Source organism: Andrena cerasifolii, chromosome 1 (genome assembly GCF_050908995.1).
Source record: "Andrena cerasifolii isolate SP2316 chromosome 1, iyAndCera1_principal, whole genome shotgun sequence".
NCBI lineage: Eukaryota > Metazoa > Arthropoda > Insecta > Hymenoptera > Andrenidae > Andrena > Andrena cerasifolii.
In genome coordinates this window covers 25,305,534-25,328,327 of record NC_135118.1, presented here as the reverse complement: position 1 = coordinate 25,328,327, position 22,794 = coordinate 25,305,534, and the positions used below count along the sequence as shown (strand labels likewise).

Sequence of the window (22,794 nt, the reverse complement as noted above, 5' to 3'; positions counted from 1 at the left end):
ACGAGCAAAAAATCGGTGCGCGCCGAATGCACATTCGGGGCGAATGCGCAGGTGAATACGCAGCTTAACGCGACTTCGCAGCGGACAATGAAGTTCGGGCCATCGGGGCTGCTGATTCATGCCTCCGATTTCCAATTTACGTTATGCCGTCTCCACGCATGCGTTAACGCATATTTGGCTGTTTTCACGAATATTCTGGTAAAGTTAGAAATTTCAGGCTTTCACGACCCGGACTCCTGGGTGTGTGCCGTGTCCGATAGAAATTATATCCCCAATGTTCCGCCAGCACTGCAGCTAGCTTCAGCAGGGATCAGGTGACACACTGATACGATACCTGACCCCTGATGAAGCTAGCTGCGATCCTGGCGTTACGCGGGGATTTCTGTGAGATTGATCGGTGGACATAGTACATATTCACACGATTTGTTATCCGGGCATTCTACGCCATGGTGTATGTATCCGTACATCATGTTCTACGCCACTTATGTGGCGAGCGAGGAATTTCGTGTGCTTTGATGTGTGCCAAGTTACAGAGCACAGAAGAGTGATCGGTATTCGGTAACGACACTCGTATGGTTAGATAAAAAATATCGTTCGAGCACTATAAATGCAAGGTGTTGAGTGGCACGACTTCAGTGTTGGTATCCGTTTCGCAATCACTTCTGCAATATATATTTCGTGAATATGGTTAGAGTAGAGCCTATGGCGTGGCTTTGCTCTAATGCCATGGCAACCATGTGAAGTTAAGTCCCTCTGCACCGTGCATTGATAGTAGTTGGAACAATATTTGTAGATAAGGGGACGCGAATACGAATATTGTATTCACAGTTACGTGCTCCGGCGCATGTACCGAATATTCATACTTGAAACTTGAATACCATGTGTGGAACGACGTCACGCAGGGGCGATTCAAATGTGGTGGTCACGATATTTAGTGGGCATGTTCTGTATAATGGAATAAGCAATACCCTAGATACATGTCTGGACCTCAGAGCCAGAGTGTATTAAGTCCACTGTTTTTGAAAATAACATTTAACATGTTTCTCGTATAAAATTTTTCCCTCTTTCGGAAACGTGTAAAATGTGTTTTTTAAAAGAAGTGGACTTAGTACACTCTGGCTCTGGGGTCCACATATTCGTGTTACTTATCACGTAGAACCTAAAGTCAACTCCAAGACTTAACGTTAAATATATTATAAACGATTAACCACCTAAGGGGCCGTCCTTAAATTACATAAGGGTAATTTTAGCGATTTCGTACTCCCTCCCTCCCCCAGTATAAGAATTCGTAAGATTTGATATTGCAATCCCTCCTTACGTAATATTGTTTACACTTAATTTTTTCAATTATTAAAATTCTGTTAAAAGTTTATATAATTCATTTAACTCGGTTTCGTGAAATTTAAACTAAAACTACTTTTCTGGAACATTAATGATAGAATTTTTATTTATTGAAAATTAGGTTGAAAAATATTACGTAGGACGCTACCTGACTCCCCTCCCCCCTCTGTAAGAAAACGTAAGAAATTCGCGACTCCCCCCACTCCCAAAAAAGCTTTACGTAATTTAAGGACGACCCACAACCACTAAATACTACTCCTATATGATTAATTTCATTATTTTAAGCCCTTTCATCTTGACGAAATGACTTCACAAATTCAATTTGCTACACTTGTATGCCAACACCTATATAAAATAAAAAACAACAGTACACCTTGCAAAGTTTCTGACCGCCATATTTGACTGCCCCTATACAAGAACGATTGTGCCGACCGAGCCGGTTCTCCCGTTCGAACGGGCCGTGTATCGATTTCGCGCGATCACGTATGAACTCGAAAGAATGTTGCAACGAGGATGCTGCGGACTTCCTTATCCTTGAGCGATAAATGGATATTTTTCGTTCTTTCGTTGGCGACGGAGAGAAAGCAAGTGCATCGCGAAGACGTGACATGAATAACCTCCGTTTAGCCCGTATCGAAAGGCATCGATTTCTGATTCGGTCGAATCGATTCGGAACGAGGGTCCAACGTGTGCCCGTTTCTCTCTTATCACGGCTGAACGAGATCGTTTTGTCCGAGGACAACCATCTTGCAAGGACGAGAAAGAGAAAAATAACCGCGGAGGGAGGGGGTAAGAGAAAGGTGGTAAGAATATACGTAACGAGAAATGTAATTCCCTAACGGATTATCCAGATATAATTGGATTACGAGGCGTTTCTTACGAGATCTCAGAGTCAGTTACGAGATCGCGGAGGGTCGTTCCTTTTTTAGCGGCAAGAAAAAGTTCGATTAAGGCCAGGCCCCGTGGTAATTGCTTGAAATTTCGGTCACACTTCGAAGTGTCAAACGCAGCAGTTTCATCACGCCTCAACTGCTCGACGTTTGAATCTGCGTTACGATGCAACAATGACCTCATGAATAATTTAACGCGCGCCATTGTCTCATCGGTATGTACTAATAACATCACGTCAGTTGTAGCGTATCCGACACTGATTTACCTCGTGAATGCATTTCTTCTTTATTTTCTACCCACTCGTGCGTGCCTCGCGTTTTCGAAAACCGTGCAACCCGGATACGCGCGATTTTTATCGATCACGCAATATCAATGGGGCCCCGCGCTTATATCGCGTATAAATACAGTTTAACGAAATAACTGCTAAATGGTCATAAAAGAAAAGCATCGAAATTTCACAGAATTACCCAACGAGCATAAAACCCCTGTTAAAACGGGTCAATTTTAAGCAACATACCGTTTGTCTGCTTAAAAAAACGAGAAACACAGATCTGCCCAATTAGTAATTCAACGAACTTCCGTCTCGTTCCGTGAAATTAGTACCGAATTAAGCTTGTACGATCTGCGATTAAACACAGGTCCTTTCGTCGGGAAAGGTGTACTGCACGTTTGTGCAACGCGTGACTAATGTGCTATTAATCGTTACGAAATGTCATCGATCCTTATCGTGGCAAGGTTAAAGAAACATCGTAAGAATGGGAGGGTGAAAAAAATTTGCCTGCATTGCTTTGGCATCGTTTGCGTCTCGTTCCGCTTCTCTCCTGCGACGCGGAGGTCCCCTTGCTTCTCGATTCAAACTTGAATCGAGCGACCTTCGGCATCCACGGGCGAAGAGCACGATTCTTCGATACGTTCGATCGTATCTTGGGTCACAACACTGTTTTCGTCACCGAACCAGCACAATATCGACGTAACCTCCCCGCGAGCGATCGAGTCGGAACGTATCGGCACGTTCCACAGCGTCTCTTGAACTGAATTTCTGGCTGAGGCCCTGACTCTTTATGCCCATCTGGCTCGGGCAGGTGCTGCAGGTGGCACCACCTCCCGTTCCTTACCGGTCCCAGCCGTGCAGCGCAAACTGGGACTCATTAACCGTGAATTCATATCCACCCAAAAAGTGCAAAAAGGTTTTTCGAACGGTAGGAGCAACTGCTGCCCTACTTAACCAAATGCATATTAAATTAATTTGTCTATTTCTGTATGATGTGTATCGCATGGAAAATATGTATTCATGTGAATTATTATTAGTTTCTAAATTGTAAAATATCAATTGCGCTGCTGTTTTTGGAGATAATTATCTATCCACTTTAATTGGGACTTAAGTTTAAGGTATAGTTATGTTACTCGAGAACTTGATAATGGAGATGAAAAGGTGGCGACAATAATTCAAGTCCTATGGATCTTTTTATTAACTTTATTTACATGTAACATCGAACTTAGTAATTGGCTAAGAACCTCTTTTCTGCTTCGCTGGATTTAACGAGTATTAAGAATGCCGGGGTACCTCCGCGCACAATGAATCTGACATTTATTTTCAAATTTACTATCATAGTATTTAGGATATTAGGTTCTTTAAGTTTTAACTTGTCAACTTACCGTTCGTCCTGCAATATTTCCCCTAGGGAACGATGGATGTTCACTTTATGCACGGAGCATTTATCTTTACCCTCGAAGTAAACATTTAGATTCTGGAGAGTGTAGCGTCGCTCTGTGTCCCACTCGGGTGGCTCGCTAAATAACTGTTCCAATTGTTCCGCTAGCCTAAGCGAGCAGATTCATTAAACAGGTGTGTTCCTTAGATTCGCGTGGAATTTAAAACACTTGTCAACGTAGAAACGTACAATATGTCCTCGTTAAAATTTTGTATGAAATCTGTCTGATGAGTCTCTGGGTATAAAATCATTACTGGCCAGACAAGTTTATTTTCAGCGTCCAGGTGAACCCTACTCTGTGCTATCTGAGGCACTAGAGGTTCCAAGTCCTTCAAGTCTGGTTTCCTTCTTCCGTCGATCAATTCTAAATTAATAGCTCTACTTTGGATAGTATTTATTAGCTCTTCTTCCTCTTTATTCAATTTCTTCTCTAATCTATCTCGTTTCCTCCTGTCTCTCTTCAAGCGTTCCTATCAATATTAAAATCAAGGTCTGTACCGAGTGAACTCGTGTACCGGCTTTACATGCGAACGTATCTTACTCTTGCGGCCGTGGCCTGCGACTTTAGCTCCAATATTGCTTTATCAGTTGGAGAGTGGTCAAGAAACTGGTCACAGAAATCAATGCACTGCTCATAGTCTTTAATATGGAAGCAGCAAGTGGCAGCTCTGTTCAGAGCTTTCTGATAATTCGCTTTCAACTTCAGAGCTTGCTTTGAATCGTTTAAACTCGATCTATAATTCGTAGCAGAATACTGCAACCGTGCGATGAAGTTACGATAGACTATCCCAGCGAAGGCCAGTTTGAGCCATTTGGGAGTCCTGGATGTTTACCATAGCCGCGCGGAAGGGGAGCTCAAAAGCCAATGATAACGTGGACGCGCCACGGATAGAGAAAATTGTCAGAGGGTAAGTAGTAGCGTGCAGTGCAGGCTCGTACCCCTAGGCTGAAATAACTGGCCCTCAAGAATCTCAGTTGTTCAAGCCTATCGTACAGGTATGAGGCTGCATCGCACACTACTACAGTTTTTACTCTTCCCCTTCCTCGCTATGGTAAACATCATGGAGCACGGGCTCCCAAATGGCTCGAACTGGCCTTCCCTGGACTATCCGACAAACATAATCTCGTATATATGTACCGATAATTTTTTAACATGAAATGCGCAGCAGCTCTATTATTGTAAAGCTGAGCCGTTAAATCGGCGTCTTTACATTTGGTCCTTATACCCTCCGTGTAACCCAAAATAGCTAGCCGATACTTTTTGTATTTATAATTGAAATTACCATCCTCTTTGTAATTATTTGCTAGTTCTACAAAAGAAGTGGCAATCTGAAGCTATTAGCCAAATAAAATTTATCATAGTACTGTACACTATGCGGCAAAGAAAACATGAATAAAAATGAATCATTTCAAACCCTCCGGTGTGTTCACGTCCTCCCCGTATTTGAGCTGCTGCAAACCCTCCATTAAAGGGGAAAGGGCTTCGCCAGGCTCCGGAGGCTTTTTCATGAAGAAAGGATGCTTCTCCATTTCTTCTTGCCATCGGTCCTCTGGCCATCCTTCGGTGTAACTTTTTTTCTCTAAATTATTTATGTACTCGTCCAACTCGGCATCTAGTTTCGAGGCAAGTGCCAAACGCTCCTCCTCGCTCCAACTTTTCTGCTTTTCCTCACCCCCGTTCTCCATTGTCAAAGAAATTCTCGAATGATCGTTTTATTTGCGAATATTAAAACCGCGAGGGTGTAAGTGCTCATTCACGACGATTATCGCTCGGTCGAAGTCATTCGTAAAAGGAGACGATTTAGAAATACCTTTATTTCGAACAACCTAACCTCGAAAATTTCACGTGACACGATACACGCTGTGTTATTCAAGTTAAATTCTGGGTCCTTTACCGACCGATCGCACCTCTTGTTTTCTTCTACCGATGGCGCTGTCTGTGCTATAGTGACCGGATTAAAAGAAATTCGTATTTCTAAACGCTTTTGAATAAAAGCTTTTGCATCAAAGCTCGTCTCCAACAACGGGAGCTGAAATTGTACAATTGAAAACGAAACAAGCAACGATAATATTGTCATGATTCGAGGATAAAAATATCTCCAACGCATTAAAAAAGTCTCGAATTTATATAAAACTAAGAATGTACTGCAAACGTGTAAAAAAACATTTATACTCGATAAATCGTGTTCAGAAACAAGGCCAAAGTTTCCCGAAGTTGTATTAATTAATAAAACCAGTTTCAATAGCCCCTCGCCCCTTTGACGTCGGTATAATTAACAAAAGTTTTTCAATGCACAGCTCTCTTTCTTCCCCCTAAAAACGAGGAGCTAACGCGCGATGTTACGAGGGCAGCGAGGCTCGTTGCGGGAAAATACGATTCTTAGTTTCGAATTAGTTCACGCGAGAGGAAAAACGCGGGAGGGTTAGGGGAGGGGAGGGCGGGTAATCCTACAATAAAATCCGTATTGAAAGTCGGGGGGATGAGAGAAGCCGGAGCAGAGGAAGGTAACGTCGATCGGGTAGGGGTGGCTAAGGTTCGGACGTTTACGCAAACATTCGGGTTTTGGCCCCTTTGTGCGTCGGCTGGGCAAGATGGCGCTCGGTGAAAGCTGGTCCACGATTGGTCGATGAGACCGCACCGCGAATCTCCCGAGAACAGTCGCTTCCACGGCCTCGTAGCGGGCGAGTTGTTGGTCCCTTTGCAGTAAAGGAAAACACGCTCTCTCGTCGCGGCGACGAGTGTAATGGCCACCGTGGGCCTAGGATAGCGGACGGAGGCGGCACGGATTCATTGAACGTGGAAACACTGGCGTGTACGCACGAGGCGACCACCACGTCGGCCAGCGGCACGGTCAGTGGGAGTTTTCAACTCGCGTGTGCCGGACTCGTATCGCGGGGGCCGCCGTTTCGTCCAGAGTATCGTCGGGTGGCTTCCTCACCCGTCCCGGTGGGCAAGAGTGCGTGCACGTCAACACCGCCAGTGCGTCAGTGTACTTAAATGTGTGCCAGCCATTGTCGAGCGTGCATCGTAGTGTGCCGGTCAACGGATCCCTGACTACACTGGGATATTTATCGGTGGTTCGCTGCGCCTCTTGGATTCTATCCCCCTGACAAACGAACGACGCGCGGCAATCGGTGAGTACACGTTTCAATGAAACTCTATCGTTACTCTACATGCCCGCGATTCCACATCCCCCTCCGCGTACGCAAGCCTTAAAACATCCACCGTGCCGTGTGTGCACATTGTGGTCATTCCACCCCTCCCTGCCAGTGCCAACGGTTATCCGTCGATGCCCCTCGTCCGCGACTAGACGCACCCTACGTACCCGGTACAAGAAAAAGCAGCGTATCCTGTACGAAACGGTACACGCGGTTCTCCCATTCGAAAAATCCCTGTAACGTGCCGCGGACTCTGTCAGCAGCACTCGAGGGAACGCGATCGTTCGGGGCACATGTAGCGGTATCCACAGGGGGGAAAAGTCCACTTATTGTCATATGCAGGTAGTAATGAGAGTATGCGCGTTGCGAAGCACGATCAATTTCGGAAGATCTACCAGCACGCTGCAAAAGATGTCGCACCACCCTCTCCCCCGTGCCCTGCTTTATTGTTGCTAAACGCTCCTCGCATCCAACGACCTCTCCCTTCTTTCCTCTTTTTTTTTTCTTCATGCCGTGCCTGCGAACGGGCGTCACGCCGCTGTAAGGGACCGAGCGATAAACCACCAGTTTCCATGGAAACCGAAGCGCGTCGGTTCACGTAGCATCCCACTTCCTCGTCTCGTTAGACGAGCGTTAAAAGCTCTTCCGCTGTCATCCGCGATACCCGCGGAAGCGCAGTCGTGTTCGGCTTCGCGATGTTCGAAGGAATCGACGGGGATCGCGTTTTGCTAAGTACTTATTACATACACACGTTCCCTGGAAGCTGTACTCGGGCTGCTCGCGATATCATCAGCGGGGAGATGGGCGTGTATTCGAACGAGCGTACCAGGCGAAATTACCACGCTTCGCTCCGGGAATAAATGCTCAACCCCCCCCCCTCCCCCCACCTCTTTTAAATAACCCAGCCCAGACCTCTTGCCCGACTTTAACGACGATATTAAGATATCCGCGGAGGTAACGTATCGCGTTGGTAACAGGTGCCCCCTCGCGATTTTCCATTGCTTTTTGCGAACAGGGGCACGTGCTCCGCTGTAACCGGAAGTCCTATCGAGCGCATGCTTATTTACGAGGCGTGATAAGCGTGTAATGTTTATTATAAGCGAGGCGGCGACGGAAAACTGGTGTGGCGGGTATCACACACCGCGCGATCTAATTCTACGCGGAGTGCTGCTCGGCCGTGGTGCGCGCAACGTAAGCTCGTCACGACCGGGGGCTGAAAGTAGAGCGTGTTCGCACGTGTCGCTGGACAAAACACGTATGTATCCTCGCGCCCGGCGACGCGCCAGATTCGATGGTGTAGAATTATTGATCCGGGCTCACGGCGAATGTTAACAATTTTTTTTTTATGATCGATTTTAAGTCGGCAGGAGTTTACAGCTTTGGGGGTATTCCTTAACCGTTGAACCCCTGGGACGGTTCGATTGCATCGTTGGATGCAGGGACCGTTTCGTTCTGTAATTTTATTCATACACGTTTCTGAATAAGATTTTGTATTTGATTCGAATCTTGTGATTTAAAATCCTTATCTTCGTTCGGAAATAATATTGGTAATAAGTAACATAGGTAGCTTGATATTTAGGGTGGGTCAGAATCGAATCTGCGCTCTCGCCATCGGAGGCTGAGACGCTTGGCGTACGTCGTGTGCGGAAATCCTACGGTCCCATTTATTCGTAGTACTCGCTGAACGCCGATGGGCGGTTCCCGCACGGACTGTGCATGCATGTACAAATTATATTATATTACTGTCATTGAACTATTTCCGACGTCAGGTATTTAAATAAATACAGTCGAATCTCGATAACTTGAATCTCAAGGCATGGGAAGAAATATAAGAGGTTCAACAAACGAAAATTCGACTTATAGAGGCTCTGTACGACTGTTCATTTTTCGACTTGTGAAGCTGTAAAGCAAGACTAATTCAAGTTTTAGAGGTCAATTGTTTATTGTATACCTATAATCAAATATACCTACATTCATACAAATAATTGTAACACATTTTATGTTTGAAATATTACTTTTTATTACATATTAAAAAAAAAATTGTGGTTTTGCTTTGTGCTAGCAATAACACATTGCAATAGCATTTTTAATCGCAAATAATGCAGAGAAAGCATTCTCCTCAATATTTCGAGATCTTTCTACGCATAATACATAAGTAGAAGTAAACTTCGACTTGTAGAGGTTGGAGTTTTTCTAAATTCGATTCGCAGAGGTGAAACACATACTTTAACATGCAAAACATAGTTAAGGAAGATTTATTTCGAGTTGCAGAGGTATTTACAGCAGAGCGCAAAGGGAATGGAGAAAATTTCATCTGAGAGAGGCGCGTGTTATCGAGGTTCGACTGTATAAGTAATAGGGGAATGTGGGTGAGCGTGTTAATCGGCGGCAGAAGCTTTTAAGTACACAGAACAGAATGAATATGAGTACTTTTTTTTTACCGTCAGTTCCATCACGTATTACGAAATTACCTCGAATGGAAAAGTCAGAGAGCCAGTTAATTCCGACTGATTTCGATAAGATAGAATAAAGTCAGTCAACAGTGTGCAGACCACTTCAGTTTCAGCTCGTTTGAAGTGCAAACGGCGCGAGCTTGTCAATTAAATGCGCTGAGAGGAAAGTACTTTGTAGAGCTAGCTTTAAGGTGAAATCTGACGGCACGTGGATCGGCGAACTTGGCACGAGACTCGCCGAGCCCACGCGCCCTTCAGAGCGCTCACGGCTCGCCGACTCGCGAGTCTGGGCGAGCCGATTTCGCGAGCCGGCCCGGCTCGCCGATCCGCGCGCCGCACAGTGGTCTGTACTGATGGTCTAGCGGACAAAAGTCCAAAATTAGGAGCATCCAAAGTGAATGAATCGTGGTCAAACCACAAGCTACTGAGTCGAGAGGTATCGGAATGATATGCTATGCAACTTTATACGTATTTCATAAAAGTAACGATCGGTGAAACGTACGTAAATCGGCCGCTTAGTAACCGATTGTTAGAATGCGCCAGTATCAGCTATATATCAGAAGTGCTCAATTGTACCGCGATTTAAATTGTTAGTATTTTCAATAATGGATTGCAGAGGTACAAGTAGTAAATCAAACTTTAGCCATGAGTGTTTTAATTTCCAACAAACAGAATTAAAATATAATCATAAAAATGATGGAATTTTTTAACAGCTTTCGATGGAAAGCTCTAGATATCCAGGAACCGCATGGAACCTGAAATTTGTTGTGCCGTTTTGTTCTATTTGCTTTATAGAGTACATATTCACAAGTTACAGCTGCAAATATTTGCAACTATATATAATTTTTATATATATAAGTGAAATAATTCTATCTTCAAAAATGGTGATGTAAGGAGCTAAAATGTGTGATTCATTCTACGTAACGTGGTGGTAAACAATTTTTCTCTACAAAGTATAGTCCATATTCGCTTTCTGCATTTTTAAAAAAACCCAGAATACGAATTTTGGTTTTAAAAACCCCTTGGTGGCTGATGTGAAAGTTTTAAGGGCGGTAAAACCATGTGGATCATGTTTTTCAAATAAATAATAAACATTTCCGTCTAACTCATAATTTATGTACGACCTGCTACTTTTGTCCCGCCAGATTGCCATTGGACAGACCACTGTGCGCCGCACAGTGGGGAAATTTTGCGATTTTATGGCCGAAACTACAGAAATGAAATTTTTTAATTTTACAAATTTAATACAAATGTCGATTGAAGAACTATATCCATTTTCGTGGTCGAAACCTCAAAACTTATTTTTAATATATAAAATTCGGCACTTTTACGTTCTAATATATGAGGAACTAAATTACCCAGAACCTAACCCAGACCATTCTTTCAAATTATTTTCAGAACTTTGGATAATACAATATAAATGTTTGAAGTAACTCGAAAATCTATATAGATTAATTCTTTGCGATCGGTCTAACCTCACACGAACATAAATATTTGCGAGTCTTTACGAGCTTTGTATTAAAACATTTAACAGTAAAATTGGTGGCATTTGATACTTATACTAGTTCTTCAATAGACATTTGCATTTATTTTGTCGAAATAAAAAATTTATTTTTATGGTTCTGGCCAATAAAATCGCGAAATTTCCCCACTGTGCGCCGTCAGGTTTCACCTTTAGACAGCCACTATTCTAATGGCATCACCTTTTAACACACGTCCACGAGAAATACACAATTTCTCCTAGCAAAAATTTCGCTCGAAATTATCAGCCACTGGAATCACAATATCTTGCCCGTAACAGCGAGAAATGTTCGCAATTAGTCTTGGAATCGCGACGGAATTTCAATTAAAACCACATTTCCTGCTGAGCTGACTAAATACATTATTCCCCCGTTTGGGGAGTGCCGCGGCCGAAATAAATATTAGCCGGAAAGTGGTTAATGAAAAGACCAGCGTCCATCGATCGGTTTATACGAGACGCATTTTTGTTCCGCGATTGAGGGGGCGGAGGGGTGGGGGGTGACGAAACGAGCTTTCGAGATGACGGGGCCGCTCTCTTTCTCTCTCCCGTTGAAAACCCTTTTGGCGTTGATTGCGCGTACTCGTCGGCGTAAATCGACTCGAGCGCCTTTGAAAGGTTCTCTATCGGCTGGTTTTCGGTAGCCTTCGGTTAATCTGCCGTGATTTATGCAGGGGGGGAGGGCGATTAAAGCAGAAGCCCCCATTGATACGGCTAATAAGTCCAGCGAGAGAGATTATTCGGTCGCCGAGTGAGGATTTCTCAGGGGATAGCTTTCTGGTCAACTTTCCACGGTTAAATCTAAAGTACTAACTGGCCACGTGCGGTCTACGGGGTGTCCCTGAAATGACCGACTAAATTGTAGCAGTTTATCCTGTCCGAGCAGTCAAACTTATCCGGGCAAGCTTATTCTACTCTGCTCTGCCATTTGGACGCGTGGGAAAGTATGATTTGTATGATTAATGTCTCTTTCCCTTCTGGGGAACGTTTCGGCTCTCACTGGGGTTTTCTGTCTGCTAGTAATACAGGTTTCTAATTTACCAATTTCGGTTATCTATTTACTCCTCGCCTGTACTGCAACGCTTAAAACGCGGCCAGATAGCAGAAAGGAATTTCCTACACGAGCTATTCCACGTCGAAATTCTCTTAAAAATTACAGCATTTGTCGATAACCTTGCAAAAATAATGTACAGTGAATTTCAACGGCCTATGTCAAATAGTTTTCGAAATATTTAATGTTAAAGTTTCGAAAATTCAAACGAAATCGGCTGACGCGTCATCACTTAAACTGTAATATCGCGGTCTTTTTTAAAGATAATGCCACCATCTTCGGTTCATTTTAAAGCTGGAGGAATTCAGCTTGAAAAAAATACCATTCTTTATTTTTTCAAGCCGGACCGTGGGTGGGAACGATGTCAAATCGCGATTTGAATCTTTGACATCGATTACTGTTAAGTTTATTAACAATAAGCAAAATATTCTATATACGGTTTGAGAAAGAATTCCTTCAGCTTTAAAATGAATATAAGACGGTGGCATTATCTTTAAAAATGACCGAGATATTACAGTTTAAGTGATGACGCGTCGGTCGATTTCGTTTCAATTTTCGAAACTTTAAATTAAATGCTTCGAAAACTATTTGACATAGGTCGTTGAAATTCACTATACATTATTTTCGCAAGGTTATCGACAAATGCTGTAATTTTGAAGAGAATCGGTGAAAATAAATTTTTCATCTATTCGTTTCGACGTGGAACAGCTCACACGCTGGAATCTCATTTTAATCGAAGCTCCTCGAAAAATCGTTTACCATTCGTTTACAAACGCGGTAGACAGTAAAGAATCGTGATTCAGTCAGTCACTGTCGTAACACTTATCCCTTAAGAGGGAGTGGCATAAAGTTCCATTAAACCCACCATTCATAACTAGCAGTATCAATCACTCGTTCATGCCGCGATGAACGAAAAATCACGCGTCCGTCTGACGTAAAAAGAAGGTTCTCGCTAACCGTTCACCGCTACCAAAGTAAACATTAAACAGTTTTTTTCCCTTTTCGCCCGAGGCGTGTCCAACAATAACAGTAATGGACCCGTCGGTGGTCGCCCGTTCGTTAGACTGTCGTAAACGTCGTCGCGCTCGGCGATAAAAAGTTCTAACGAGACGCTCCGTGCCTTTGCCCTCTGCTCGCTCTTCAACTGAAACGAGTCATTGGCAGCGTTCCGCGATCGTTTGCTTATAGCTGGCACGGGAAAATAAACAGCCCGCCTCTGTGCGCCGATAGCGATGCCCCTTTGCCTCGAAACACGACGCGCGACGTTCGGTGCGAAAGAAATTCGTTACTTTAACGCGTCGAAGCACGCGCTGGTATACGGGCGGTGCTACCTAGCGCGGGGCTCTTGTATCGCGAAGGAGGAGGGGACGTGTAGCGCGCAGCGTTCGCTCCTTGAAATCCGACGATGTTTAATGAGACGTCAAGAATTTGATGCGAGTTTCGCGGCGGTGGAGTTGCACCGGGCGGGGGCAAGGGTGGCGGCCTTTATAAAGACTGCCTTTATATTTGACCGGTCGGAGAAATTCAGTGAGCATGTGGCAACGCCGGATCCCTCTGTTTCTTTCTCCCTCGAGGCTCGCCTCGATTCGTCGGGCGCATCTTCTTTTTCCAGCGGCGACCCTGCCGTTGCGCGGCGGTGCGGCGTCGGCCATCGGGGCCCCATCGTGTTCCCCCGTAGCAGAAAGTTTCTTCTACCTTTGCCACGCCACCACCTTACACCCCGTCCGACCGTAGTCTTTTATTTTATTATTTGACCCGACCTCAACGAGTTAGGCTGTTCGCTTGCGCGTGTACCCGTATCCTTTTCTTCTCTCTCTCTCTCTCTCTCTTTCTGTCTTTCACTACTACCATCGCATCCCTCCACCTTTCTCTCTCCCCACGGTTCGAGGCTTCGCTCCACGACTAACGGAGAAACTGGAATCTCGTTGCACGGATACGCGGCCCCTCTCCTCCTTCCATCTATTCCTCCGTCTCGTTTCGGGCCCCTCTAACGCGCACAATTAGCTCGTCCAGACTTCGGCGGGCCAGCGCGAGCCTCTTCCCCCTTATATTTTCTATTTATCTTGAACGCGTTATCGATGCTGCAGCGTGGCCGCGCATATTAAAACTTTACGAGGCTCGCCAGGAATCCAGGAAGAGGCGCACAGACGCGCAGGAGGAATCGTGTCTGTTGTACACACGGCCAGGAACCGAGGAAACTTTTCATAATGCAGGATGCCAGATCCGTTTAGAAATTTTTCAATCGTGCCCCTCGCCCCCCTCTGGTATCCGTGAACTTTGCATTCCACGGATCCCTGGCGGTTATCCCACGTATTCCCCTCCCCGAACCTCGCGCGGAATAATACTGAACTAACTCTGTGCGTAACTGTCGCATTTTTCACGAAATACTCGGTATTGCCCGCTCTCGCGGCGCGCTATATTACGAATTCCTTCCTCCCTCTTCTGCTATTTTTTCCTTCGCCGGTTCCGAACGTTTAAAACCGAGCTTTCCCACACGTATGTACGCACGGGTGAGTCACGCATCCGTGCGTTATCTGTCGGGCGCGATAACGCGCCGCCTTAGTGTCGTTGTTTTAGCGATTAAATACGCTCGGCTGTTTGTGTAATCCGAGGTGTGTTTGTTTTCTTTTTCGAGTATCGAAGTGTTTTAAATTTCACGCCTGCGCTATCTGTCGTCTGGCTTTCGAGGCATGGAATACAGTGGCCGGTTAATTTCGAACGTTTTGCTGGTTGGACGGTGGACGCTCGGTTTTGTCGCGTTCAGCGTGGTGGAGAATTTAAAGGGTTTATGTGTGTTCCTCGAATCCTGGCTGCCTGTTTAATAGTTCCCACCATAAACGGTTAATCATAGGCGCGCTGAATATTTTACTACGCCGCCGGTTCTCATTTTCGTGGATATTGGACGGGCGCGCTGCACTGTGGCTATCCGGGTAATCTCCATTAAACGCCCCGATAACCTTTCCCATTTTGTGAAAACGGCAATTCGTAATAAGCATCGCGACGATAGGCGGCCGCGGTAATTGAAACCGCGTGTCCAAGCAATTACGGCCGATAAGAGAAGTTCGGCAGATATTTTTATCGACGGAATGCCTGCCCGGGCTCCATTCAGAAATCAATCACGTCCGCGCCGCGGTTGTTTTACCAATACAACGCGGACGTGACCCGCGGAAAACTGGCCCGTCGCCATGTTTTCGCCCTCGATATGTACGCGCGGTTAAATGCTAATTAATACTCGGAAATTAACCGTCCCGATCGCTTCTAAACTCCTGATCCCTACTAACTGGCAGGATTCTAGATCACGATATCAGGTGATGGTGGGATTGGTAACTGGAGACGAGGCGAGCATAAGCGCGAGAAATTGACGAAATTCCAAGATAGAATTGTGAAGCCTGAGAAGTGCCGACCCCACTGATCTCCTGGTAATCGCTACTTCCTATTTCTACGAGTAACCCCTGGTACTTTAACAGTTCCATTGACATAACTGTTTAATCTGATGGAGCACCTTCTACGATCTCACATAGACCACTGTAGATAAAACAATTTAGTGGAGTTCTTATCTGCGCATTAATTTGGCACGAAAAGGAAATATGAATAAAAAATATATAAACAAAAATTTTATGTTAAACGATTTTATGAAAAATGTAGTTAAAACTAAATTAAAATGCACTAAAAACTAAAAAATAATGCTTTTCTTGTACTTCAATTTTGATGGTGTTAATATCACTTTAAATAAAATAATATTTTAATTGCGGGATACAGATTGTATTTGACTTAAAATTAGTAAACTGTGGTTGATGATGTTCCACTTGCCAACCGATTCTTCAACTTCTGGTTGCACATGGTGCCCCACGATTTTATTTAAAGCGATATTAACACCATTAAAAATGAAGTACAAGAAAATAATTATTTTTTAGTTTTTAGTGCATTTTAATTTAGTTTTTAATACATTTTTAATAAAACCGTTTAACATAATTTTTTTTATATATATTTTATTTTCTTGTTTTTACTGTTTGTGGATTTACATTTCACAGCTCAGACTTCTTTACAAATATTTTTTATTGCTGTATACAGTTTAACAATTTGCTTCATCATTGCAGTGCTACTGTCACTAAAAAATAATTCTTTTCTTGCACTACAATTTCGATGGTGATATACTACGAACGCCTACAAAATTTTAGTTTCACTATTCGTACATACGCGACAAATCATTTCTCGATAAATTGTGTATTTTCGGTAATCGCGATGCGACTGGCATCCCGAGCGCAGCGGCTTTTTGTCGTTTTCGTAAAGACCGCGAGTGGCTGATTTCAAGTCGTTTGGATTTGTGGTTATGGGTTATATTTATTGCTGACTGAGTAATTTTTTCACCCGCTCAGGGTTAATTTTTTTCTAAAAATATTGTATTGCCATCCAAACTACACACGCCTGCAAAGTTTCAAGACAATTGGATAGTTGATAGTGGGCTAAATTCGAGTTGCCAGATTTGAACCATACAACTATACAAACGTACAAACAAACAGAGGATCGAAGCTGAATAAAATCGTTTAAAAAGACACGTTACAATTTATGAAGTTGCCTTTAAGTTGCTCGATTTTTTAATAAAAAAACAGTGGAGTATCGGTTTGACTATTTCGCCGAGTCGACAAGTATGCGCGCTCGTACAACGTGGTGGTATGCTCATCGGGCTCGTCTGAAGTCGGATATACCGTTCGCGTTTCGCTACGCGCCAGCTCGTCCAGGCGGAGAAGGACGAGCGGAGGCGAGTAAACGCCGGGCGACGTAAAAAAAAAGCGAAGCCAGGGTGAAGAGGTCCGAGCTATCGTTTCTCGATTCTCACGAAGCCCCGCCGGCGTATCGGTTCCATTCCTGGCTCCTTCTGCCAGCAATTAGAAGACACGTAAACGAGTTTTCGGTACGTTAATCCCGAAGAACGTAATTCCAGCGAGCGGTGTGCATCCTGGCCTCGGCCTCTCCCTCCTGGTGGATGACCCCATGGGCCCGAGCCGCCCGCACACACGCGCACACCGGCTCACGGCCACCTGTGTGCGCGCCACGTACACGCTTTATCGAGCAGACCGGTCGTTAGAAGTTTGAAACGTCGGAGGGGAAGCACGTGCGTTGTTCCATGGTTTCTTCTTCTTTTTCTCCCCCCCCCCTCCGCGGCGGAGTAATGCGTGCGTCGTCCCTCGCGCACCGAGGCCCCCGACGTTTCGGCCCCGAGCGGACAAAAACGACGAGCGCTCTCGCGTAAGGTCAATAAATACACGTTCCGCCTCGTGATATTTCCGATACGTAGAAACTACCAGGGAAGTATGCGCGTACGCGCCCCGGAGGAGGATGTTTGAAATACGAGCCGAGGCCGGCCGAGGATACGTGTCTCTTAAAATATTGACGTATTACCTCGACGGTGATGGATGATCCCGCGGAGCGTTAGTTCCCGTCGCGTCATATCAAGTGCACGGTTACCCTCGTATTACTCGCACATTGCAGCGCGAAAATCACGGGGTGTGATTATTACTATTCGATTTCTGGGTGGATGGATAGTACGCGGTACATCGTGTACGAATTGCACGAACAGTTACAGCGAGAGGAAAATCGTTAGAGGGGATCCATTATTGGACCGGTGCCCCGTGGACCTCCGTTCACGGTCTCGTGGCAATGTAGTCACGCGACAATGCGAATTCGTGGCCGGCAGTTGGTAGGAAGCGTCTGGTAGGCTTGACGCGCAGCTGGAAACGATCGATAGGCGCGTAAACGATCGGGCGGCCCCCGTGTTCGCGTGCTGGTGAAAAATCCATCGGATTCTAGGGGCCGTGCTTTTGCGACTCTCTCGCGTTGTATTATGGAAATCAGCGGAATCGGAGCGGCGAGTATGCGAGACACGTGAATTAAACACGTAATACACCGAGCCCGCGGTGCACCTGTCGCGCATGCAAATCACTTAAGCCGCTGAGCCTGCTCCCTGGCCGGTTCCCGTGCTTTTTCGGTCGCGATGCATATCGGCGCGCGTTGCACTCGCCGCTGTGCGCGGGCGTGCACCCTACGCATCTGGCTAGCTGCTATCTCTCTTTCTCTCCCTGCTCTGCTCTGCTCTCTACTCTGTGGTATTTCTTCTCTCTTTTTTCTGCTTGGGTCACCGGCATCTACTATCCTCTTTCTTTGCTCTGCTTTGGTTTCTTCTCTCTCTCTCTCAGATCCGATCTGCTCTCCCTCTACTCTGTCCTACTCTACTGTACGATACTCTCACTCTCTGGTCAGTACTCTACATAGTCTACATACTCTTCTTCTCTCCTCTCCTCTCCTCTCCTCTTCTCTTCTCTTCTCTTCTCTTCTCTTCTCTTCTCTTCTTTACCCTCTTCTGGTCAGTACTCTATCCTATTCTACTCTAGTCTGTTTTACTATTTCGGATGTCTCTGTTTGCTGTTATATTCTACTCCGCTCTCCGTGGTTTCTACTATTTTCCTACTCTGCTCTCTCTGGTTTCTTCTCCTTTCTATTCTACTCTCTCTAGTTTCAACATTTTTCTACTCTGCTCTCTCCGGTGTCTACTCTTTTCTACTCTGCTCTTTCCGGTTTCTACTCTTTTCTCCGCTGCTCTCTCCGGTGTCTACTCTTTTCTACTCTGCTCTCTCCGGTGTCTACTCCTCTCTACTCTGCTCTCTCCGGTTTCTACTCCTTTCTACTCTGCTCTCTCCGGTGTCTACTCTTTTCTACTCTGCTCTCTCCGGTTTCTACTCCTTTCTACTCTGCTTTCTCCGGTGTCTACTCTTTTCTACTCTGCTCTTTCCGGTTTCTACTCTTTTCTCCGCTGCTCTCTCCGGTGTCTACTCTTTTCTACTCTGCTCTCTCCGGTGTCTACTCCTCTCTACTCTGCTCTCTCCGGTTTCTACTCCTTTCTACTCTGCTCTCTCCGGTGTCTACTCTTTTCTACTCTGCTCTCTCCGGTGTCTACTCTGCTCTTTCCGGTTTCTACTCTTTTCTACTCTGCTCTCTCCAGTGTCTACTCTTTTCTACTCTGCTCTTTCCGGTTTCTACTCTTTTCTACTCTGCTCTCTCCGGTGTCTACTCTTTTCTACTCTGCTCTCTCCGGTTTCTACTCCTTTCTACTCTGCTCTCTCCGGTGTCTACTCTTTTCTACTCTGCTCTTTCCGGTTTCTACTCTTTTCTACTCTGCTCTTTCCGGTTTCTACTCTTTTCTACTCTGCTCTCTCCGGTTTCTACTCCTTTCTACTCTGCTCTCTATTTTCTGCGCTATTTTACTGTACTCTTTCTGCTCTCTACTCTACTCAATCTGTCCTCTCTGCTCTCTCTCTCCCTCTACAGTCTACACTTTCTCTCCCCAGTGTGCCTCCGTAGAACATTTTAAGCACGTGTGCGCCTCGGATTTCGCGTGCGCGCGTGTGTCTGGATAATTTATTGGGGAATTCCTCGACGGCCGCCCGCAATCGTCGATAAAACACCGCGCCACGGTCAGTTTCCCTTTCTTCCGTCTCCCACGAGCACCCTCTCCGTTCTTCCTCAATTTACAAGCTGCCAGTATGTCGATTCGCCATACTTCAGGGCGATAAAAATTTGTTTGCCCCTTTTCATTTTACGGGCGAATCGACTTTCAAGAATTACATAAACGGGGGGATCACTCCAATAATTACTCCAGCGCGCTAAGTGGCATTTACTTTCTGCCCGCGTTCAGGGAATTTTCTCATTCAAGGCAAACACTATCCACCCAACTCGACCGCTAACTAGTAACAAATGGATTTCACCGTTAAACACAATGCTCAATTCACTACGATACCACAATATGCAGCGAGTAATTGACTATGATAACAGAATATAGCGGATGAATGCGCTAAAACGTATTTCAATGTGTTCCCAATAAAGACCCTATGGGTATTACCAACATAATGCCTTTAATATACAAACAAACTACAAACTAGGCCGCATTTCGTATTCAGAAGTTCGTAGTAAGCTACCTCGTGTTTAATCTTTTATCAATACACCAGGTGTCTAAAAACCATCCACTTAACAAGCTCCGGGGTCCTAAAGAAACCCAAAGATCGCCGTCTATAGTTGATGAATAGCCCGCTAAGTGGTGTTTACTCTCTCCTCATCGTCCAATTCATTTCCACAGGCTACAGAAATTTTTTCGTCCGCAGGCAACAGTTTCCACCGAATTCGGGCCCGTGCATAAGTGGATTCCGCTTCTGAACGCTATGAATAATTGAATATCGCAGTTGGATGTGGCGGATGAATACGTTATAAGGAATTTCAATGCGCTATTAATAACGATCCTCCGGGGCATTTACAAGCATAATACCCGGTTTTACCAACACGGGACAACAAATTAGCCCCGCGCCTCGAATTCACAGTGTTCTTTTTCTCCCGTGACCGTGAAAGTTTAAAAGGCCTCGTTTCCATGGACGCGCTCGGCTCCGTCAACGGTGGCGCCTCGGTGAATTATGTCTAAAGCCCGCTAATCCTGCCTTTTGTGAGTACGTCACGGCTGTGGCCCCGCTGTCTTCGGCGCGCACGCGGCGGTACGCAGGTCGCATAGCGATGCTTCCGTTGCACATAAATTAACATCTCGAACGCCTGTCGACCCAGACAATTTTCGAAGAAATTTGTCCAGCCGACAATTCGGCAGACCTTTTAGAATGTAAATCCCCCCACACCGTGTTCTTCGAGTAGCTGGGTCCAGTATGCAAATTGCTTGATCAAGATGCAGAAGGCAGGGGGCGGGGTAGCTATTCCAATGCCATTGTTTGTATTTCGTACTGGGTCATGAATCATCGGTTACTTAATTTCGATTTTCGATGCCGTTGGACGCTATCGCGGATATGCGTTTTGAGCCTTGTTTGGCGGATGCTGGGTCTATTTAGACCCACCCCATATTGTTATTATATATCAGTTCTTTAAGAATATTAGGATCTTAGGGTTATAACAGGATGAAAATAGAGGATGAAAGCTGTGAGATATATTGGAGAATATAGGGTTGAGTCAGGGCCATTCCTGGCGGGGGTGCAGAAGCTGCCCCCGCACCTGGGCGGCCAAACTTAAGGGTGGCCGCAGGCCGTTTATTATATGCAAAGTTTTGACTAATAATAATAATAAGTGAAACTCTTTTGCACGATAACTGTTTAAAATTATGTGTATGTAGATATAAAAGTAAGTAAACACTGCATATCAAATTTCTAATTAAAAAATATTACATTAATTAGGGCGGCAATATTCTTTTTGCACCTGGGCGACCAAAACCCAGAAACGGCCCTGGGTTGAGTTTTAAGGGAGGACATACAATTAGAGGGGTCTAAAAACTTCTTTGAAATTTTTTTTTAAGAAAGTATTAACATTATGACGTGTAATTTTGTAATTAAGTATGGTTAAATGTTTGGTTATAATTCTTAATTTTTGTGTTTAACTTTAATTTTTTTATTTGTGTGATTTGTGGTGGCCACTCCCAATTAGGCAGCTTTTACCTGAAAGCAAAAAGTAAATTAGTTTCTTAAAATATATTAACGAATGCTGCTTTTGACAAAAAATGCAAGATTTCATGTTTGAAAATTCAACGTTTTATTTAGAGTGCTGCCATTTCATTGAAAATTAACTTTTTCTAAATCGGTTCTGTCAAAAACAGCATTCGTTAATATATTTTAAGAAACTAATTTGCTTCTCGCTTTCAGGTAAAATCTGTTTAATTCGGAGTGGGCAGCGCAAATCACTCCACCAACTAACTTATTTGGAACCAGCCCCTATAATTAATATTATCGTGGCGTTTACAGGAAAGAAATATTTTTCTCGATAGTTCTCCAAAAGTGAAGCGTAGAAATGGAGGGGGGAAATTATAAAAATTTTAATAGGATCGATACGTGTAGTTTTGTTTAGCAAATTATTACGACTTTTTGAAGTTACACACGGCGAATTGGCGAAGTATTTATTGAGCAGAATTTACAGTGAGCGGAGTATTGCAATTGGAAGAGTCGCCGCGGAGCGGTTTTCTCATTTACTCTTTCTTTATCGTCTTTTAACAGCGAAGGAAGTATTTATTTACTCTGTGAAGTTCGCTTCGAGGTCACATCGCGTCTAGAAAGTACAAAAAGAAAATAAACTCGATGGACTCTTCTGGAACGAGCTCCGGAGGACCCAGTGTCGCAATACAGGCGACGACCGCGTGGAATAGTCAGCACAGCAAACTTTGAGCACGTCCTGTAAATAAACGCGCGGAGTAATGGATACCTTGGTTCTCGGCTGTTCAAATAGCTGCTGGTGGGCTGTGACTTCGTTGTTCGAAGGTCATCGTGCGCCAGCTAATCCCTCCACTGCGTATGAAACTCACGCTGACCTTGCAACGACCTTCGGAAGTTTAATCATTTCTTTCACCCTGCAGAATTACTCTGTTCGAAAATATCAGAAAATTTGTTTCTTCAACTTTTCCTTGTATTCCTTCATTCCCCATTATGACGGAGCGATACTATATAGGCGAAAATTTAAATTTGAATTTTCAGTTGGCCTGGGTGCGGGATAGTTGTCTTTTTATTAACCAAACACAACTGTAAAAAAAAATTGGAAAAATATTCATGTCTGCAGGTTCCTTTTTCTCCTAAAAATGATTGTAAGATTATGTGATCATTTTTAGGAGAAAAAGGAACCTGCAAAAAAATTGCAAAATATTCA

At 44.6% G+C, this 22,794-nt stretch overlaps 3 protein-coding genes across 6 annotated transcripts in view; 1 reads left to right on the top strand and 2 right to left on the bottom strand.

The window, feature by feature from the left end:
* Positions 1-3,279, bottom strand: part of LOC143371977 (uncharacterized) — a 29,090-nt gene extending 25,811 nt beyond the window's left edge. Inside the window, exon 1 of one of the 2 annotated variants that reach the window (XM_076817737.1) lies at positions 3,011-3,279. The gene's annotated coding sequence lies outside the window, so the exon portion shown is untranslated. The remainder of the gene's footprint in view (positions 1-3,010) is intronic. The other variant, XM_076817740.1, reaches the window with a different exon arrangement.
* Positions 3,280-3,677: 398 nt separating this feature from the next.
* Positions 3,678-5,829, bottom strand: Dpit47 (DNA polymerase interacting tpr containing protein of 47kD). The gene is made up of 6 exons (XM_076810395.1): positions 5,360-5,829; positions 5,083-5,254; positions 4,486-4,678; positions 4,134-4,414; positions 3,889-4,053; positions 3,678-3,813 (listed from the first exon to the last, which is right to left on the bottom strand). The coding sequence occupies exons 1-6, from the start codon at positions 5,628-5,630 to the stop codon at positions 3,729-3,731; spliced, it is 1,167 nt and encodes a 388-aa protein (XP_076666510.1). The 5' UTR covers positions 5,631-5,829; the 3' UTR covers positions 3,678-3,728.
* Positions 5,830-6,516: 687 nt separating this feature from the next.
* LOC143371642 (uncharacterized) overlaps positions 6,517-22,794 on the top strand; it is a 185,319-nt gene continuing 169,041 nt past the window's right edge. For all 3 annotated transcript variants that reach the window (XM_076817101.1, XM_076817093.1, XM_076817063.1), the window contains exon 1: positions 6,517-7,079. The gene's annotated coding sequence lies outside the window, so the exon portion shown is untranslated. The remainder of the gene's footprint in view (positions 7,080-22,794) is intronic.

What these genes read in the sequence shown, in the direction of transcription:
- Dpit47 (XM_076810395.1), bottom strand. Translation starts at nt 5,630, where the DNA reads ATGGAGAACGGGGGTGAGGAAAAGCAGAAAAGTTGGAGCGAGGAGGAG. An exon ending in TTCATGTTAAAAAATTATCG is followed by an intron (nt 4,679 to 5,082) that starts GTACATATATAC and finishes TACGAATTATAG; the next exon opens with ATCGAGTTTAAACGATTCAA. An exon ending in CGCAGGCCACGGCCGCAAGA is followed by an intron (nt 4,415 to 4,485) that starts GTAAGATACGTT and finishes TAATATTGATAG; the next exon opens with GAACGCTTGAAGAGAGACAG.